This window comes from Manacus candei, unplaced genomic scaffold (genome assembly GCF_025592945.1).
Source record: "Manacus candei isolate 608988 ecotype Guabito, Panama unplaced genomic scaffold, ASM2559294v1 h1tg000067l, whole genome shotgun sequence".
NCBI classification, from domain to species: domain Eukaryota; kingdom Metazoa; phylum Chordata; class Aves; order Passeriformes; family Pipridae; genus Manacus; species Manacus candei.
Genome location: NW_026138115.1, coordinates 3,680,767 through 3,698,292, shown reverse-complemented (window position 1 = coordinate 3,698,292; position 17,526 = coordinate 3,680,767). Strand labels below are relative to the sequence as shown.

Here is a 17,526-nt window from a genome sequence, read left to right as displayed (position 1 = left end):
CAGAGGTAAGGCTGAACTTCTGCAGCCACTCTACAGATGCCAGGAAACTAACTTAGCAAGGCAACCAGCGCCTTTGTGCTGGGTTGAAAAGGTAGCTACTTGCCTTCAGCAGTATGAAAGCACAGCCTTATTAGTTCTCTAATTAAACAGTTTTGGAAATTTTCAGATGTAATAACACGGCCAAACCCCATCTGAACAGTTCCATCCCTGGTACGTTAAAAAGGATTGGGTCTACTTGACACTTAACTCGGTGAGAACACGATGTCTCACCTGGGTGGGCTAAGAGAGATGGGTGAACAGCCTGATCTGTATTGCAGACAGTGTACTCACTGTAGAGACAACTTACTGTTTAGATACCCCAGTTTTAGATCCTCTTGCCCTCGAGACAGGGGAGATCTGTTTTTCTGGTGATGTGCGCTGTTAACCTGAATGCAGCCACGCTCTGTATACAGTAGAAAAAAAACTGGAAATATTCCAGATCACCTGGAATTACTTTCATTAGTGTATGGGTTCCTTGGGGGACCAGGTACTCCGCATACATTTTGTCTGGTATTCCTGGTAAACCTAGGCTCAAAGGTGGGAAGCATACATCAGAGTAACCAGCATCAAGTCTTTCAGCCACTGAAGGAATACAGGGGCCGATGACTCAAGGACCTTGGACCTTGCCTGTACAACACTGAAGGGTTTACCCATACTTCAGGACACAATTAAAATGCAATTAAGACAACTGAGCCACGTGTAGTACAATATACATGCAGCTCTCCTGGGGTGCAGACAAATAATTTTAAAAAATCAGCCCAGAGAAAGATCTATAATGAAACACTGTTTCCTAATGTAATTTTTTCCACCTCTTAACTCAAGCCCACTTTTGTAATTATCCATCACTTCTCACAATCCCAGTATTTCCTCCCCCACCACCCCAAAATACATTTCAAGATTTTCAGGAATACAAAAGTGAACATTACTGGGCAAGAGCATACTCACCACTCACCTATTTTCTGACTACTCCCAACTTCCATGAATACAACGTCAAAGTGTAGACATGTCCAATCAGGCCACAAGCATTAGATAACTGGGAAGACAACTAACCACCTAAATACAAGTCAGACAGCATTAAAAGACGTGCAGCTTAATGTTTTACCAGTCCTATAGAGCTTCATAAAAATATAAAAAAGTTCAAAAATATTCCTTCTTTCATTATAATTTTGACCAAACTCAGTTACTTCAGGATAGTATTTCTTCTGTTAAATGCAGTACTTCAAGTACTAAGAGTCTGAAATCCAAGATTCCTAAAAATATTATGAACATATTTGAACATTTGGAAGACTGCAGGCATCAAACATCACAAGATCCAAGCTCTCCATTTCCGAAGGAACAGAAAAACATTAACAAAAAATGTCCTCTGACCACCTCAGAAGAAAGACTTCCTGATATACAGTGTGGAGGACATAAAGATGACTATATGGATAAATTTGGAGAGCTTTATGCTCAAGGAAGGTTTGGCAGCTTGGGATAGATTTAGGTTCAGGCTAATTAAGAAAACCTGCAAAATTACAGATTTCCTTATTATGATGTCTGCTCTGATACTCAAGTTGCAAAAATCAGGTTTCAGGCAGGTTGTTGAGACAGCCCAGCGACTCTCCCGCTGCAGCAGCAGGTTGTATCTAATCCTGCAGTGACCACCTGCACAACTGCTGGCCTCTGTGTAAAATCTACTGCTGAGAACTGCCCTGTCACAGACATTTCAAACACATTGCAAAGACTCAATCTTAGAAAGTGATTACAAATGAACTTTTTGAGGAAAAGATGGCTAATCATTTTTCCCCAATGCACACTCTTATTTAAATCTGAAATGGCTGGGATGTATTCACAAAGTCTGAGCACAAAAGCTTTGGCTTTTGTAGCTGGCAGAGAATCTCCCACACAATGTACAACGTTTAGAAACAAAGTGCTAATCTACTCTTGGGTGTGGTCCCACCTCAGATCTTCATTTCTCTTATTTCTATTTGTATATGAAACGTTAATACATAATATTGTGATTGTTGCAAAACTGGTGCTTTGAATGTCTGAAAGGAAACCAGCTCCTGAAAATATATGTAAGAAAGGGTCTCTTGTTTGCAAAGAACTGAATAAACTCCCCTTCATGGGAAGCACTGCTGTGCAAAGCTATCTTCTGTAAAAGGAGTAAGGAAGTGGGATATAATGCCTAGTTTCAAATTAATAACTAATATTATTTAGATTTTCTGGAAGAGGGGAAAGAACATAGTCATTGAGTTAGACCAAAAGTTTAATTGCTGTTTTTCAACTGACTATTAGAAAAAATTTCAAAAGATGGTATCCTTGTAAAAAGTTTATTCTACAACCACCTTTCATTCACTAAAACTGGTATTCCAAAGGGAATCAGATATTTTTAAAAAATACCACTAATGCCATTTTCCTTCAGCTTAAATTATTTCTTTTTTATTTTTCTAAGTCAAATGAGTCAATATATTGGTATTCCTAAATCATCCATCTTGCATTTTGATGAGTTAGTTACCATCATTGTTCTGAGTTATGAAATTTCAAAATCTCTTTGGAATACTAATTTCCTATTTATAGGTTTCAATTTTTTTATTTCACCCTATTTCCCTGATTCTTCTCTCAACAGTTGCTGATGTAAAATTTAATATAAAATATTTAGTCACAAAATAGTTATTGCTTTTATGCACATTGTGGTAAGATTTTTTTTTTTCCAATAAAAACTATACCATCTTCCATAAAATCCTAAACATATTAAGAACTGTGATGCAGAACAAAATTACACAGTGTGAAACAGGTACCAGCACAACAGTGAGATTATATTACATCAAAAAATTTTAATGGTCCCAAATATATACTCAACAACTAAGCATACACTCAGGGGGGCAAAAAAAAATTATGACACAAAAGTGACCACATCTAGAATTCCACTCAATCTTTAATCAAGAAGGGACAAACAAATCCCCCACCTCAAAAAAAATTTCTGCAGTTTAAAGGGCAAAGGGAACAGATTTAAAAAAAAAGAGGAAACTTTATATTCGGCCCTCCCCCGTAGAGGTTTTTAAAACCTGTTGTAGCTTGAGTAAAATGTTCAGAATGTACGATTTCAAAGGCAGGTCTCTTTTTTACAAAGAAACTGCTGGCATTCTAACTAGTGAAGAATTATGGCAAAACCCGCCTTTTCTTCAGAAGTCTCATACATGGTCCAAGAAAGCATATTCTGATTGTAGCAACTGACCAGCCAATCCAGAGTTCCACTAACAAAACTCCTGCCCTGTTGGCTTTTTTTTTTGTTTTGTTTTGTTTTCCATTTCCTTCCCTGAGAAAAGGGCAACATGTGGTCCAAGCTGGAGAGCTCAAAGGCATAAGTCTTTCCCCTAAACGAAGTATTTCTCCTTCTTCTGCTCCTTTGAATTGGCACTTGATTGGCAGAAATCCATTTGTATAGGTTTATCTGTGTCACAGACAGTAATTCACAAAAGATTGCTGCTTTGCTGTGGGTTTGTTTTGTTTTTGGAAAATATATCCTTCCCCAACTGGTAATGTTCTTCAGCAGTTGCCATTATGATGACTCAAGCTTTGCTTTCTTTGACAAAAGTAAAGTTTCCTCTTTATCTTCATCTTCATCATCCTCTTCATCATCATCAGGATAATCTACAAGCCCAACGAGGCCTCCCTACGAAGACAAACACAACTACTATAATTAAGAAAATGTTTGCACATCCATACTTCACATTTGTATTGGAACATGATGTCTGCACAGAATATTGCCATAAGCATTCTGGTTCAGGAGGTTTTGAATAAAACGAAGCAGAACAAAAAGAAATCCTTCAGTATGAATGACACTATCTGAAAATTTTTAAATTAATAAATCCAAAATGGGGTTTTACCTATCCAACTGGAAGTATTTCCAGTTGAAATTAAAGTGAAGTCAAAAATCTTAGTTTTGCTGAGTGTCACTGCAGCTCCATCTGTGAAGATGTAAATTCTATTTTTACTGAGCACAGCTGACTGCAGTGAGCGATTTGGAAGCACTTCAGAAACAAATACAGAATATCCTCTGAATTTCAATTTTTGAGTTATGATACTTTTAGAACACAGTCTGTCTTCAGAAAAGTTAGTTTAAATGTGTAGTAGCTTAAAGATTTTTTTTGAGTAAGACAATGGGATGAGGTGTACAGGTTATGAAGTTTAAATAAGTTATCAGCTGAAAATGAAAATGTATCTAGTAGCATTAAAACCTTCCCTGTATTTCAAATAACCACAAATTTTTAAGATTAGGCAGCTCTAGAACCATGAAGAAGCAGCATAAACTTCTGAAACTTCCTCTAACTATGCTGCAATTTCTGAAGCTTAACCAGCATTTAATTAACAATGGCAGTTACTGATACTTTACTCAAAGATCCTACTACTTATTCAGGTGCCTAATGAAGGACATCCAAACCAGAAAATTTCAGTCAACTGTCTACCAAAAGACAACTTGCAAAAACATTACACACATTCTGTACAGTCACATACAACAACAGCACTGAGGATACTACCCCTAAAACAGGAGCATCAGATAATTAATGAAAAACCCAATTTCAACACTTTTCTGGTTTGTGACTGCGGCACATTTTACTCTGAAAGAATGTACCTTATGCCTGAATCCACAAGTGGTTTTTCAGTGCTCTGCATACTCAGTGTAACCTGAACATTTTTCTTCTGCCACCACTATTTGACTTTTTGGAGCCAATACTGTATGCAATATGTTCCATATGTAGAGACTCCATTTCAGACTCAAGGAATTACACTGTCTGGGAGAGAACAAGCCTCTAATAAACTGAACTGATTTTTTTCCCTTTTAAAAAGTGCTTAAATAACTCTTGGGTTATGCAAGGAGTTTCCTCCACAGACGGATTTAGAGGAAGTGTTCCTTTAGTTCTTCTATCAGCAAAACTCTTCTAATTCAAGTGTTTTCAACAGAAGGCAATCCAAATACAAACTCTTAAGCCATGTTCAATTAGAAGAAAGAAAAAAACTTAACCCGCCATTTACCTTCACTAGAAGTTAGGTGAACAAGCAGTATGGTGGCATTAAAAAACAAGGATGAATCAGAGTTATTCCAAGGCTATGTGACAAGTGGTATACGTACCTGACCTTTCAGAAATGCAAACACGTGTTATGAAAATAAATGTTCATTATCTGAACTACCCCGTATCAACACTATCCCATCTGGCCCCCTGTGCTGGGAAAACACCAGTCACTATTTCTCTGACTTGGTTTAAATAGTTTTAGCCAAAAATCTGATAAAATCTAACAGTGTCCTAAAATGTACTTTAAAATGTTAGTTTTGAATATTTACTGCAAGCTGTAATACTCTTTTAAAGGGACTTTCTTCTATTACTACAATATGCTCCAAACCAAAGCTATATGTTAGTTTAAATGGTAAAAAAGTCTCACTAGGATATTAAAAATTGTTTTGCCTTACAGTAACCATCCCCAATACAATTTCTTTCTTTCACAAATGCCAGTTATGTAATCTGAACAATATTAAAAATGGTGAGAGCAGAAATCTTCAATGGGTGTGGCAGGACATTGTAGAATCTAGCAAACTTTTGGCCATGTTTCCAAAATATTTCTGTATTTTTACCTGCCAAATATCCCTGTGCAATTTAATAAAAGTAAAGTGTTATCTGTATTTCACAGTGAATATCACTGCTAAGAGCAGCCAGCGGTGTGCTTCCTGCTTGAAGAGTTTGGGCATTAAAAGATCTCTTATTTCTTCTATATACAGCAGATCTCGTTAAAATTGCTGAAGGCCAAACAATAAGTTCACACAAACCAGACAGTCCATTGGTGCTTAACGTGCCAGAATTCACACAAATGTGAGACAGATGCTAAAGAAAATTCCTACTCTATAACAGTGAAGTCAACCTAATTGAAAATTACCTTAGTTGTAATAGCTGCCATCTGAGATGTGCTTTTAGAAACTGATCCTGGTGAGCCAGGGGACCCTGGAGACCCAGGGGACCCAGGGGATCCAGGCAGATTACTTGCAGATGACTGGCTGGTAAGATTAGATTTTGTACCACTGGAAAAAGAAAGCTTGAAACTTGGGCTCTGACGACCTGAAAGGTTAGTTTTCAGAAGAACTTCCTTTTCTTCACTCTCTTTCACTGGAGGGGGAAAAGGAAAAAGAAAAGGCAAAAGTTACTGAATGAAACACTTAATTACAAATCACTTTACTGTGTGGAAAAAGGCTTAATACTTTATGTACAACTCAGTAAAGTGAGTCATCATAGACTTTTTTTCCATACTACTGTACCTACACCTACCAGCTGTTGCCACTGGCCAGGAATGAACACTTTTGTTCTATGAATGATATCACCTGAACATTATAAAGAAAATTTTTAATTATAAACCTGAATAAAACACAGGAAAACTCAACTATCAGCTAAGATCACTGAAATGCCTTAAGAAATCAACAACAACAACGTTTTGTATTGTTCTGCTTTTAAAGATAACAAAACTGTTTTAAAGGGGTGTTCCACCAACTTGATGTCACAATTTCAAAATCTACAAGCTTCAGAATAAATACATGCAAATCCTTCATTGCAGTAGGACTAAAATAATACAAGTTATGGCACTCATCTTCTCATCACTTACATTTTTTTCTTTCCATGAATTTACTGATAGGGTCCATAATATCCTCATCATTTTTAGGTTTGTCAGAAGGGGGCACCACTGCCTCTCCATCTTCCATATCATCCTCATCAGTATTAAACCACATTTCCTCCTCATCCTCCAGGGTTCTTGCATCCCTTCTGTATCTGTGGTTTCTCAAAATGGAGCGCATGCTACAGAACAGTAAGTTTTAAAAGTTTAGGTTCAAAAATCAACTCATTAATAATAAAACTTCTGCTCCACAGTTACAGTGACAGTGTACAGCTACATACATTGTAGAGCAATAAAAAACACCAGCAAATCATTCTGTAATGTGAACCTTTGTCTTTTCAAAGCAAGTATCATTAAAAACTTTTCTATATAAATCAAATGTGGTACAACTCTGCTAACAGCACTTTCAGACTATCTGTGCAAAATTTTGTAGCTTATAAACAGTATTATTAGAAGTAATTTTGATAAATCTCACTGAAGTGTTGCATTCAGGCTTGGTTTGCCAGTCTGCACTGATAAAAAGTTGTAAAACAAAGAGTTTAGAAACTATAGACTTTTCCTCTGAAAATACTTTGTAATCTGTCAGTATTCAGGGTCCAACATGTTAAACAAGGAAAATCAAATAAAAACCTAACTTAAATATTACTCCAGTTTTAAACAGATACATTAAAAAGACAGCTATCTCTCTCTGCCACATCAACCTGTTACAATTTTTGGTCAGTATCAGTATTTTCCATTCTTCAGAGCCCTGGATATGAGGTGCTACTCCAACCCCCATTTGATCTATTATTAGTGCTGGTTTATCTCAGTTCAGCCTTCCTTTTCTCTTTTCTCACAGAAGCTGTATTATGGTCTTGGGACAGGGATGTGCCCCTTGAAGAATGGTGAAGAAGAAGTGGAAGAGAGGTTGAAAACATTCTTTTCATTGCTAGATGTTCATTTTAACACTCAATTTCCAACAGAATCATGAAACCCTTGATGAAGCACTTCACAACTTACTGGCTGAAATTTAATATTTTTCATAAAATCTCTGTTACTGGGATCAAAATGTTAATAATACAACCTAAACCCTTCTGTTTAGAGAAAGGGTCTTGCATTAATGACTGCACGAAAAAGCCAGAAGGGGAAAAATTAGGAAATTACAAGGTATTTAATAAGAATGCTAAATACACTTTTAAAAATAAATCTAGTTCTGGGTAAGCTGCTTGCCAGCATTATCATCTGGATCTATACATCCTGCATCATTTTACACTGCATTTAACCTTGAGTTCTGCTTGTAGCGCAAAACTGTGACTTAAGTGGAACTCTTCTGAATACTTTTATGGCCCATGCCAACAAAATGTCGGTCTCCTTCCTTACCAAACTATTCTTTGCTAAAATATGTAAATAGATTCTTGTTATTTTTTCATGTTAATATTTCTGGGGTTTGACTTAAGAAATTACATTGACTGTGACAGGACTTGTGCAGCCACTATATCCGATGTAGGAAGAAGGTAAAAACCGAGCTGGCTGAGCTCCAGACCTCTTGAAGCTCTATTTTCTGTTGGATAAACTCATGCAGCACAACTATACACAACCCCTTAGCTCAACTGAAGCCAAGAAAAGACTAATGTTTTACTTGCTATACTGGATAGAAATTACTGAATTACAGCTGGCTGTTCTTTCCAACACATGGATTAATTTAAGTAAGAATCATAGGCTTGAATTTCACAGCTGTTTAAGTGATAAGCTTAGATGACACAAGCCAAAATAACATCATCTCACCTATAAAACATTAGTACTCAAAATTGCAGGTCCTACACATGCTCTTGGAAGTGCTTCAACATTTTAAAATAGATGTAGACTTATACTCTTTATTTTAATTGTACAAGTCTCAAATTTAAATACTGGTTAAGAAATCTTGTGGCAGGAAATAAAAGTCTGAGATTTTAAGATGTCCTTGTAGGACTAATCAGGATTAATTTTTTAATGTTTTCTCAAACTAATTCAAGACAGCAGAACAAGAACAGGTCTTGCTAACAATTCTTAAGAGTAACTCATCTATTCACACAAGCAGTCTATCTTGTTTTAATGACACTGGACAGCCTTTTAACCTTGGGTTACTGCATATTAAGAAAAGGAACTTTTGCTCTGGCAAGCAACAGAAAGTGTGATTCAAGTGTTACATCAGATTGCTTTTTACTCCATCAGCAGCTCTAGAAGTGACAAAAAAGTGTTCTCTGAAAATTTCTCTGCATATTCTACTTCTCAGGCATTTTGGTAGAGCTTATCTGAATATCTACTCCCACAACTAACTAAAATAAAAGGAAATCTGACATGTGAATTTTTTAAAGGAAAAAATCCACAGAATGGTAATTCAAAACTGAGCAATCATTCAAATCAGCATTGAAAATCCGTTATTTAAACAAATGAACTCTGGATACTCGGTAGCTTCCAGCCTCATTAAAATAGTGTACGTAAGTTTAGGATATGACCAATAAGCATTATGACTGGGAGTCCAGCAACTAATGTTAGCTGAAAGTTGATTTGATCAAAAATCTGCAGCAACACATTTGAAAATCCCACTTTTAGTCAAGTAAACTCGACAACGCTTGAGATGCAAGCAGGAATCTAAATTATGTACATTTCCCACTATCAGAGAACAATCCACAAATATTCTGAAAGGGGAATTAACACATTAATATACTATTAAGAGCATTGAGTGCATTTTACCTGTCAAGTTTTGGATTATCTTGTCTTTCCCTTTGTTGCTCAAATCGTAGTTTCAGTCCTTTGAATGTCTGCACATAATCTACATCTTCCAGTGCCTTCCAGTAATTTTCAATTACGTGAGCCGTTAACGATTTTATATCTTCCTACAGGAATGAACAAATATAAAGTGACTTACTTTCATTCAAATGAATTTATTTAATACAATATAAAAAGGTAACTGAAATGAGAAATTATTTTAAAATATGCCATATGAAGCACTGTATTAATTAGCTTATGCAAAAACTAGCATTAAGCATACAACTGCAGTTAAAAATCTAGTGTCAAATATTTAATTAGCAAAACAGCATCAAATTTTCTGGAAGTGTCTTCTTCAAAACACATGACAGAACCCAAAACCTGATAAAAAACCCACACCAAACCCAATTCTAAAATGCCTTTCCCACTGTAACTTATAGATATTTTTATATTGATAGATTAACTGGTACCTGTTGAATTAAAAACATGTTTACGAGATACAGGTTTGGCATTCATATTATTTCTTTCCTTGTCGCAAATAAATTACTTATGTAAAAATAACTACTCAATGCATTTGTTTAGATCGAGAACAAGAAAGCTATTTTTCATCAGAACCTAACATCAAGTTTTTTTCTTTGTGGCTATGCAGTATTGGTGAAGGTCCTTTACAAAAGCTTCTCAACCCTTCTGCTGTTTCAGTTTAGCTTTGTGGCTGCCCAAAGCCACTCTATGCAGCTGAGACTAGCACAGGTCTGCACACTGCAGCAGGAAAACTGCTCCTGTGCAGTGTTTTGCTTTCTTAACCATGCACAGCCCTTGAAATGCACTGCAGAATAAACACCCGAATTACCATCCACTAAGGGTTATGTGCTTAAAAGTGATCTTTTTGGTTATGTGCTTAAAAGTCATCTCTTGTAAACGGTAATACACCAATAACAACAGAAACATGCATTTTAAAAATTTGCTGTCTTTAAAAACAAACTTGGATGAAAAAAAATGGACAAAATTATTGACAGCTACCAAGAAGTAGTCTGGGAATGCAACCTTGATATCTGTGTGAAAAGGTGGATAAGAAAAAAAAGAGTTATTTATTTTCCCATAGTATGATCTGTAGAATCAGCACCCAATCTCATGGAGTACTGAGACCATACATGCTAGTATGATCCTGGCTGGACACCAGGTGTCCACCAAAGCTGCTCTATCACTCCACTCTTCAGCTGGGCAGGGGAGAGAAAATATAATGAAAGGCTCACGGTTTGAGATATGGACAGGGAGAGATCACTCACTAGTTACTGTCAAGGGCAAAACAGATTCGAATTGGGGAAATTAACTAAATTTATTACCAATCAAATCAGAGTAGGACAATGCAAAAGAAACACAAATCTTAAAAATATCTTCCCCCACCCCTCCCTTCTTCCTGGGCTCAATTTTACTCATGATTTTCTCTACCTCCTCCCCCAAACGATGCAGGGGGACAGGGAACAGGGGTTCCAGTCAGTTCATCACAAATTGTCTCTGTCACTCCTTCACTTCTTCCTCCTCAGAAGCAGGACTCCTCACATTCTCCCATGTGAGACAGTCCTTCACAAACTTCTCCAACATGAGTCCTTCCCATGGGTTACAGTTCTTCACAAACTGCTCTTGTGTGGGTTCCTTCCATGGCATGCAGTCCTTCCCAAACAGGCTGCTCCATTGTGGGTCCCCCCATGGGTTACAAGTCCTGCCAGCAAACCTGCTCTAGTGTGGGCTCCTCTCTCCATGGGACCACAGTCCTGCCAGGAGCCTGCTCCAGCACAGGCTTCCCATGAGGTCACAGCCTCCTTTGGGCATCCACCTGCTCCAGTGTGGGGTCCACCATGGGCTGCAGGGGGACATCCTACCTCCTCATGGTCTTCAAGGAATTTCTGCTCTAACCTTGGCCAGTGGCACAGTAATCTTGGAGCCAGCTGGCATTAGCTCTACTGAACACAGGGGAAGCTTCTAGCAGGTTCTCCAGATGCCACTCCTTTAACTGCCACCCAATAAAACCTTGCCACACAAATCCAATACAGCACAGCACAAATCACAGTCACCTATATGGATTAACTTTTTTCACAGCTTCAAAACCAGTTTTCAACCAACTCTGCTATGACTATCAGGTCATCTCAGCCTTAAATTATCTTGAGTTCCAACTCAAAAAGGAAAGAGACGATCAGCACTGAAGATTTCAAGAGGTGACAAGGCCTGGTGACTTACTCCTCCACAACTGTCTGCAGCCTAGCTTGGCCCCACTTACCACATTTACAGTCTGTACAGCATCTGTCAGAATCTGGATGCAAACAACAGGGAGGAAACAGTACTGTGCAGACAGCCAAACTGGCATGAATATTTAAGAGGCTCCCCATGGAAGGGACTTTGTAGCACTCTGTTAATATAATCAAAAGACTGGTATCTCTTCTGTATATTTTCATATTCCATTGAATTGTCATTACAGAAGAGAGTTAAATTTGATGGGTTTGTAGCACTGGTTTCACATTACACTTCTGTCATACATAACAAGTCCATCCAATTTGCATGATGAAACTTGATTAGTGCTGCCTTTGCAAATCTGGGTACTGTGAGTACACTATCAAGTGAATTTAATTTTCAAGTAACAGTACTGTTTAAATGTAGGAAAGAACATGTACGAATATGTAATGGTGATAGAAAAGAAGGTTTATATAAATACGTATCATATGGTTCCATTATAATAGCATAATTTAGGGCAAAAGCAAAAAGAAATTGAATTACAAGACTAAACAATACAGTAATTATCTTCAGCATGTAACAGCACTCACCACTCTGATAAATTCGAACATCTCTATTATGGCAGAGTTCATCAGATTATAACGGGAACCATTATTTAGAAATGCTTTGACCACAGGTTCAAACAAAAAACTTTTCATTATATAACGGTTGTAGAATTCATCTTTTAGCCCAATTATCTTCCTCTTGAAACGAAGGGCACCTGAAACAGAAGCGTTGTCAAAAGAATTTTTAAATTTAAAAGAAAAAAATGCAAAAATTACTCAGCATTAGTTAGAGCAATTTACAACCTTGGTTTGTACACAGCCGTACACTACCAGAAATAAGTAATACATTCAGCTGTTCTCTGATTCTCTATAGTCTTGACTACACTGTTGAAGATTACTTATCTGTTTTAGCATAAAAAAATCCTCCATCATAATTGTACAAATGAAACTATCTCTGTGCACTGAAGAAATAATATAGTATTAACTATCTTATAACTAATATAAAGGCGTTATTTTTGATTTTTAAATTACATATGGTAAAGGTAAAATATTTTCTCAGTAAAGAACTGAGAAATGCGCTTATCATTCCCATTATTCAAATGCAAGTTTGATTAGATTTAATTAGTTCTATTTGATTAGGATATAAACTATCTCATTTTAAAATTGGTAAATGACCTTTTCTTCACACACATAATAAGGCAAAGGCTTAATTTACAAACTGTTTGAAGCTCTTTCTGAAACTCCAAACCATATACAAGTGAGAGAATGTCCATGTATCACGAGAAAGTACAGTATGATCTCATTAAAAGGCAGCCCATTTTGCTTAGCAACTAGGTGTACAGGAAAAAGATTATTAAAGATCTAAAATCAAACGCAGGTTATTCAGTTACAAATTTAAAAGGTACTTCTCACTGTATGGTACTGCTCAGTCAGTTTAAGGCTTTGTTTAACTCTTATGTGCACAACAGAATTATGGAGAAAATCTCTTACTTGCCTTCAGAATTAAGTCACGCTGCTTTGCCATTACTGAGCTGCACATGGTCAAAAAACTATCAGAGTTTCAAGAGCAGCACACAGAATTTCTGTGCAGTTTAATGCACTCAGGTAGCTGTATCTCTAATTAAGTACCTCTGATAACTTCTACTAAAAAATATCAAAGCTTACAACACTTTTCTTAGTATATTCAATACTGACAGACCATCTTTTCAAATCACCTCTCCACTGAAATGATTTCCATATTCAATCATAACTTGTCACAATCTATGAACGGTGTTCTCCCAGCAGAATGAAGACACATAATACTTCACATTGACAAAATACCAGTTTATTCCTTAGCTTTCAGACTTACACAATGCCAGGAAAGCGTGCTTCGAGGCCATGAGAACGAGTACCCTCCGCAGGATATCTTTGTTAATGATGTAGTTCTTTATGTGGTAGGTATGATGTTCTACGCAGAAAGTCAGCAATTCCAGTATTAATGCCAAGAGCTGGGCTGTCTGAAAATCATCTGGAATAGAAACAAAACCCAAATAATTAAACTTATCTGGAATAGTGCCTTCAGAAGCTAACTTCAAATATCCAGTCTGGTAAACATTTCCAAGTTCTTGTATATTCCCACAGACAGTTTATGGGACGTGCTGCAGGATATGTTTAGTCTTTAAAACAGAAATTGAACAAGTTTGTTATGGATTATTTTCTATAAATACAGATATGGCAGAAAACCTCCTAAACTACAGAAACAACTACATTTTCTTAAACTGGTGTTTGAAGAGTACAGAACTGAACACTAACACAAGCAGTCAGGCTTATTTAACCAAATCTCATTGTGATGTCCACATATCTATACCATAAAGTATCACCCCATATGCAGTGCCTTGACTAAGTCTGAACCAAAGTTGTGATCTATGATACCTTTTAACAAAACTACTATGCAAGAAATATCTCAGGCTCTTTTAATACTTGTGATAAAAACTGCTGCTAGTAGCCAGCACGAACAGTTACTTCATCATTGATCTTTGTTTTCTTAGCCCAATGTAGGAACAATACCCTCAAATTCAGCACACTTCTTAGGGGAAGTGTTGCAACATCTCTGGTAGTCCCTGACCTTAAAAAACATTTATGCATGTGTACAAGTCTATGTCACTGAACTGCCTCATGAGTCCCCACAAACTATAAAAATACTTTAATTTTTGCTGAAGCCAAATTTGCAGCAAATGTCACTTCATAAATCAGGTCTCTTGTTATGCTTATGTGTTATTCAAATGACTTAAATCATGAATCAACACTTTACTTTGAACTATGTAACACAATCTCAGACTCTCTTTAAGACAGAAAATGTCCTTTGACAGGTATTCATTACCTTTGCTAGGCTTGTCCTCTGTAGTATTGGCCAATAAAGGGGCTGTCAGAACATGCATACAATGTTTGTAGAAGAAACCCAAGAACTCTGTCTTTTCTGTTTTCTAAAGAATAAAAAAAACCCACATGTAAAACATATCATCAAATACTCTGAGAACCCCAAATATAATTTCATTTCAAGGTATTTACTTACATTGGCAGTGGCAAGCATATTTTCTGGATCAACTAAAGTACGAAGCAAACCCATGAGTAGCACTGCCCCTCCAAGTTCTGGATCTGTGTCACAAATCATGTGTTCTATAATGAGGTTAATGAGCAATATATCCTAACATGGGGAAAAAAAAAGAAGACAAAAATCAATTCTAATGCTACTCCCTTTTCCCAAATCTGAAATTACCTTCTGAAAGGGTTACTGCCTGGTTAAAAATGTGTTCTAGCAAAATTTTGTGAAGTGTGAACAACTACCAAACAAAAAACCCCAAACTTAAGAAAAACAAATTAACTTTACATACCACTGATACATACTGATCAGTGGTTCAACAGGAAGAATGCAAGCAGTGAAGAGGAAACTTTTAAAGCAACTAAAAATGGTAATGAAATTAACAATCTAATTTCAAATTTAGTCTGAACTGAAACATCAAAAGATCAAAAGCACACAGGCACATCCTGAACAGTCTCAAAATTCAACTGATTTCTGGAAGCACTTTCAGAATAAAGAAGTTTTAATTTGTAACCCCCTTTAAAATACATGCCAAAACATTTATTTCCACAAACATACAACAGGAAATTTTATAATGCTACTGAACTTTATGAAATTATTTTCACCTAAAAATAACCCTAACATGTATTTGCAGAAAGCAAGAATAACACATGAAAATGAAGAATAACATTTACATTTAGGAATACCTAAACTGAAGTTGCTTAGTTACCACTCTTCCCCATAGAAGAAGACAGGCATCAGACACAAGTGTCTGGAACCACTAGCAATATTCACTGTCCCCTTTTCTTCAGTATAGAAGCAGTAGCATTAGGAGCTTCCTGTTCTCTGGTATGTTTTTGGCAGTTCCAAGAAAAAAACATTAACTATCTCCTCTGTGGAAAAGGCAGCACAACGTTTTCACTCCACTGGATACCACTCTGAAATACCTTTCTTGCCACTAGTTATGTGCTAACGTTTTGTATTAATCAGTTACAGAGGATCTTTGGAAAATCTGTCAACAAGTGTTCTTAAACATTCAGGGCCATAATTCCTCTTTCAACATGTATGATAATAAACTGAACACAGGTTTCTCATATGTAAAATAAAAACACATGTACATGCCAATATCAAGACTGAAATTTATATTTCACATTTTAAGGAGGACATTGTTCAAAACATTTTGTTTTGCCTGTCTGACTGCTGATGTTAACCAGAATGGTGGTTTATGGTAACCTGCAACAAGTATCTGTGAACAGGTGAACACTCATGTCACCTGACTAACAGAACTTCTAAAAGCATTGTAGTTCAGTGTCCTGTTACCATCATGACTATATATCCCATACTTCTTCAAAACCAGGGCTCATGTCATCATAGAGTCATAAATCTAAACCAGTAATTTCCAAAAACACTACACACATTTCTGGGGACTCTCTACTTACATCATCATTCTGCTGCGCTTCCTGCATGACAAACTCTCGTACCATGGATGGGTTGTATTCAACCAAATAGGAGAATATATCAGTGGCTGCACTTCGTACTTGTGCATCATCCATACCCTGGAACAGTCAAATAAAATCGTTTATGTTTCCTTGAAAGGCTTAAATGCAACCAGAAAACATACAGCTTTAATTCTTACTCAAAAGTCATACCTAATTATTGCTAAAACCATATTCTAAAACTGAGTCAACTCTCACTGCTTCCCTGTACATTTAACAATTGTTGGGCAAAATAAATTTTATGGTTTTGCTGCCCTTCTATTTTCTTACTTAACTGTACACCAAAAAGTATGTAAAGATAGGAAAGCAAATAAGAAAACAAAACCAGAAGAATGCCAATGTAATATTGTAACTGCTTTAGCTCGAGCTAAGCTAAGACAAATGAAGCAAACACAGCAGAGAACCAGTTGCTGAAGTTCGTGCTGAAGTTACTTTTTAAAAAAACCTCGCTGGAGATGAACAAAATTGTTATGACAAATAGAACTGAAATGACTTACCAATATGACTTCTAGTGCAGGCAGTATGCCCATATTTGATAAGGTTTTGAAAAATGCATCTCTGTTTTGAGGTTGCAGTGTTTGTGAGAATGCACAAAACTCTTTCAGAAAATTTACCTGAAAACCAGGAATATACCAGTCAGATACAGGTGTCCCTTTGTGGTAACTGTCCCTTTCATGTATATTTACAGATTTCTTACCAATTCCTGTCTTTTCTCCTCATCTGTGGCTTCATCTGTTAGTTGTGCAAACAAGTCTGTCAGAAATTTTTCATCTTCCTACAAAGGCAAAACAATACCATTTGTTTATTTGACAATATCAAAAGGCATCCAAGTATAACATAAAGTTCTAAACCATGCCTCCTGGAATTAAGAGAACATATGCTTGTATGCTGTAGTTAATCATACCAGTATCAGCTTTCTAATTCAATTTTCAAACAAATTAATATGAATCTTGGTTTTGAGTTTCAATCATGTTCAGCACCACTCCACTCCCCAATAATTCACTCTTGGTTACAACATATGTTGTGTTGCCTTTGGCTGTTCTTTTTCTATTTTCTACTGCAACTCTCATCATTTTGTCTATGACTTCTTCTTTATCTTCCTTCCCCTTTGTCACATGCCTGTCCCCTTAAACCACACTATCCTTGCTTCAACTGTTTACATACATTTATAAACATGACCTCACACACAGCCCTGCGCACACACACACACACACACACACACACACACACACACATATATATATCTTTGGAATGTTATGAAATCTCTGCAGCAGAACAAAAGCAAGGACATGATGATGGG

General features: G+C 36.6%; 1 protein-coding gene across 2 annotated transcripts in view; it reads right to left on the bottom strand.

Moving 5' to 3' along the window:
* Window positions 1–2,835: 2,835 nt before the first annotated feature.
* Window positions 2,836–17,526, bottom strand: part of PPP4R3A (protein phosphatase 4 regulatory subunit 3A) — a 44,672-nt gene continuing 29,981 nt past the window's right edge. For both annotated transcript variants that reach the window (XM_051806612.1, XM_051806613.1), the window contains 11 exons: window positions 16,924–17,001; window positions 16,724–16,840; window positions 16,170–16,286; window positions 14,725–14,856; window positions 14,533–14,635; window positions 13,522–13,680; window positions 12,219–12,388; window positions 9,388–9,530; window positions 6,667–6,857; window positions 5,950–6,176; window positions 2,836–3,694 (listed from right to left, as the gene is read on the bottom strand). In XM_051806612.1, coding sequence (XP_051662572.1) covers window positions 3,581–3,694; window positions 5,950–6,176; window positions 6,667–6,857; window positions 9,388–9,530; window positions 12,219–12,388; window positions 13,522–13,680; window positions 14,533–14,635; window positions 14,725–14,856; window positions 16,170–16,286; window positions 16,724–16,840; window positions 16,924–17,001 — 1,551 coding nt within the window. In that variant the 3' untranslated portion in view covers window positions 2,836–3,580. The remainder of the gene's footprint in view (window positions 3,695–5,949; window positions 6,177–6,666; window positions 6,858–9,387; window positions 9,531–12,218; window positions 12,389–13,521; window positions 13,681–14,532; window positions 14,636–14,724; window positions 14,857–16,169; window positions 16,287–16,723; window positions 16,841–16,923; window positions 17,002–17,526) is intronic.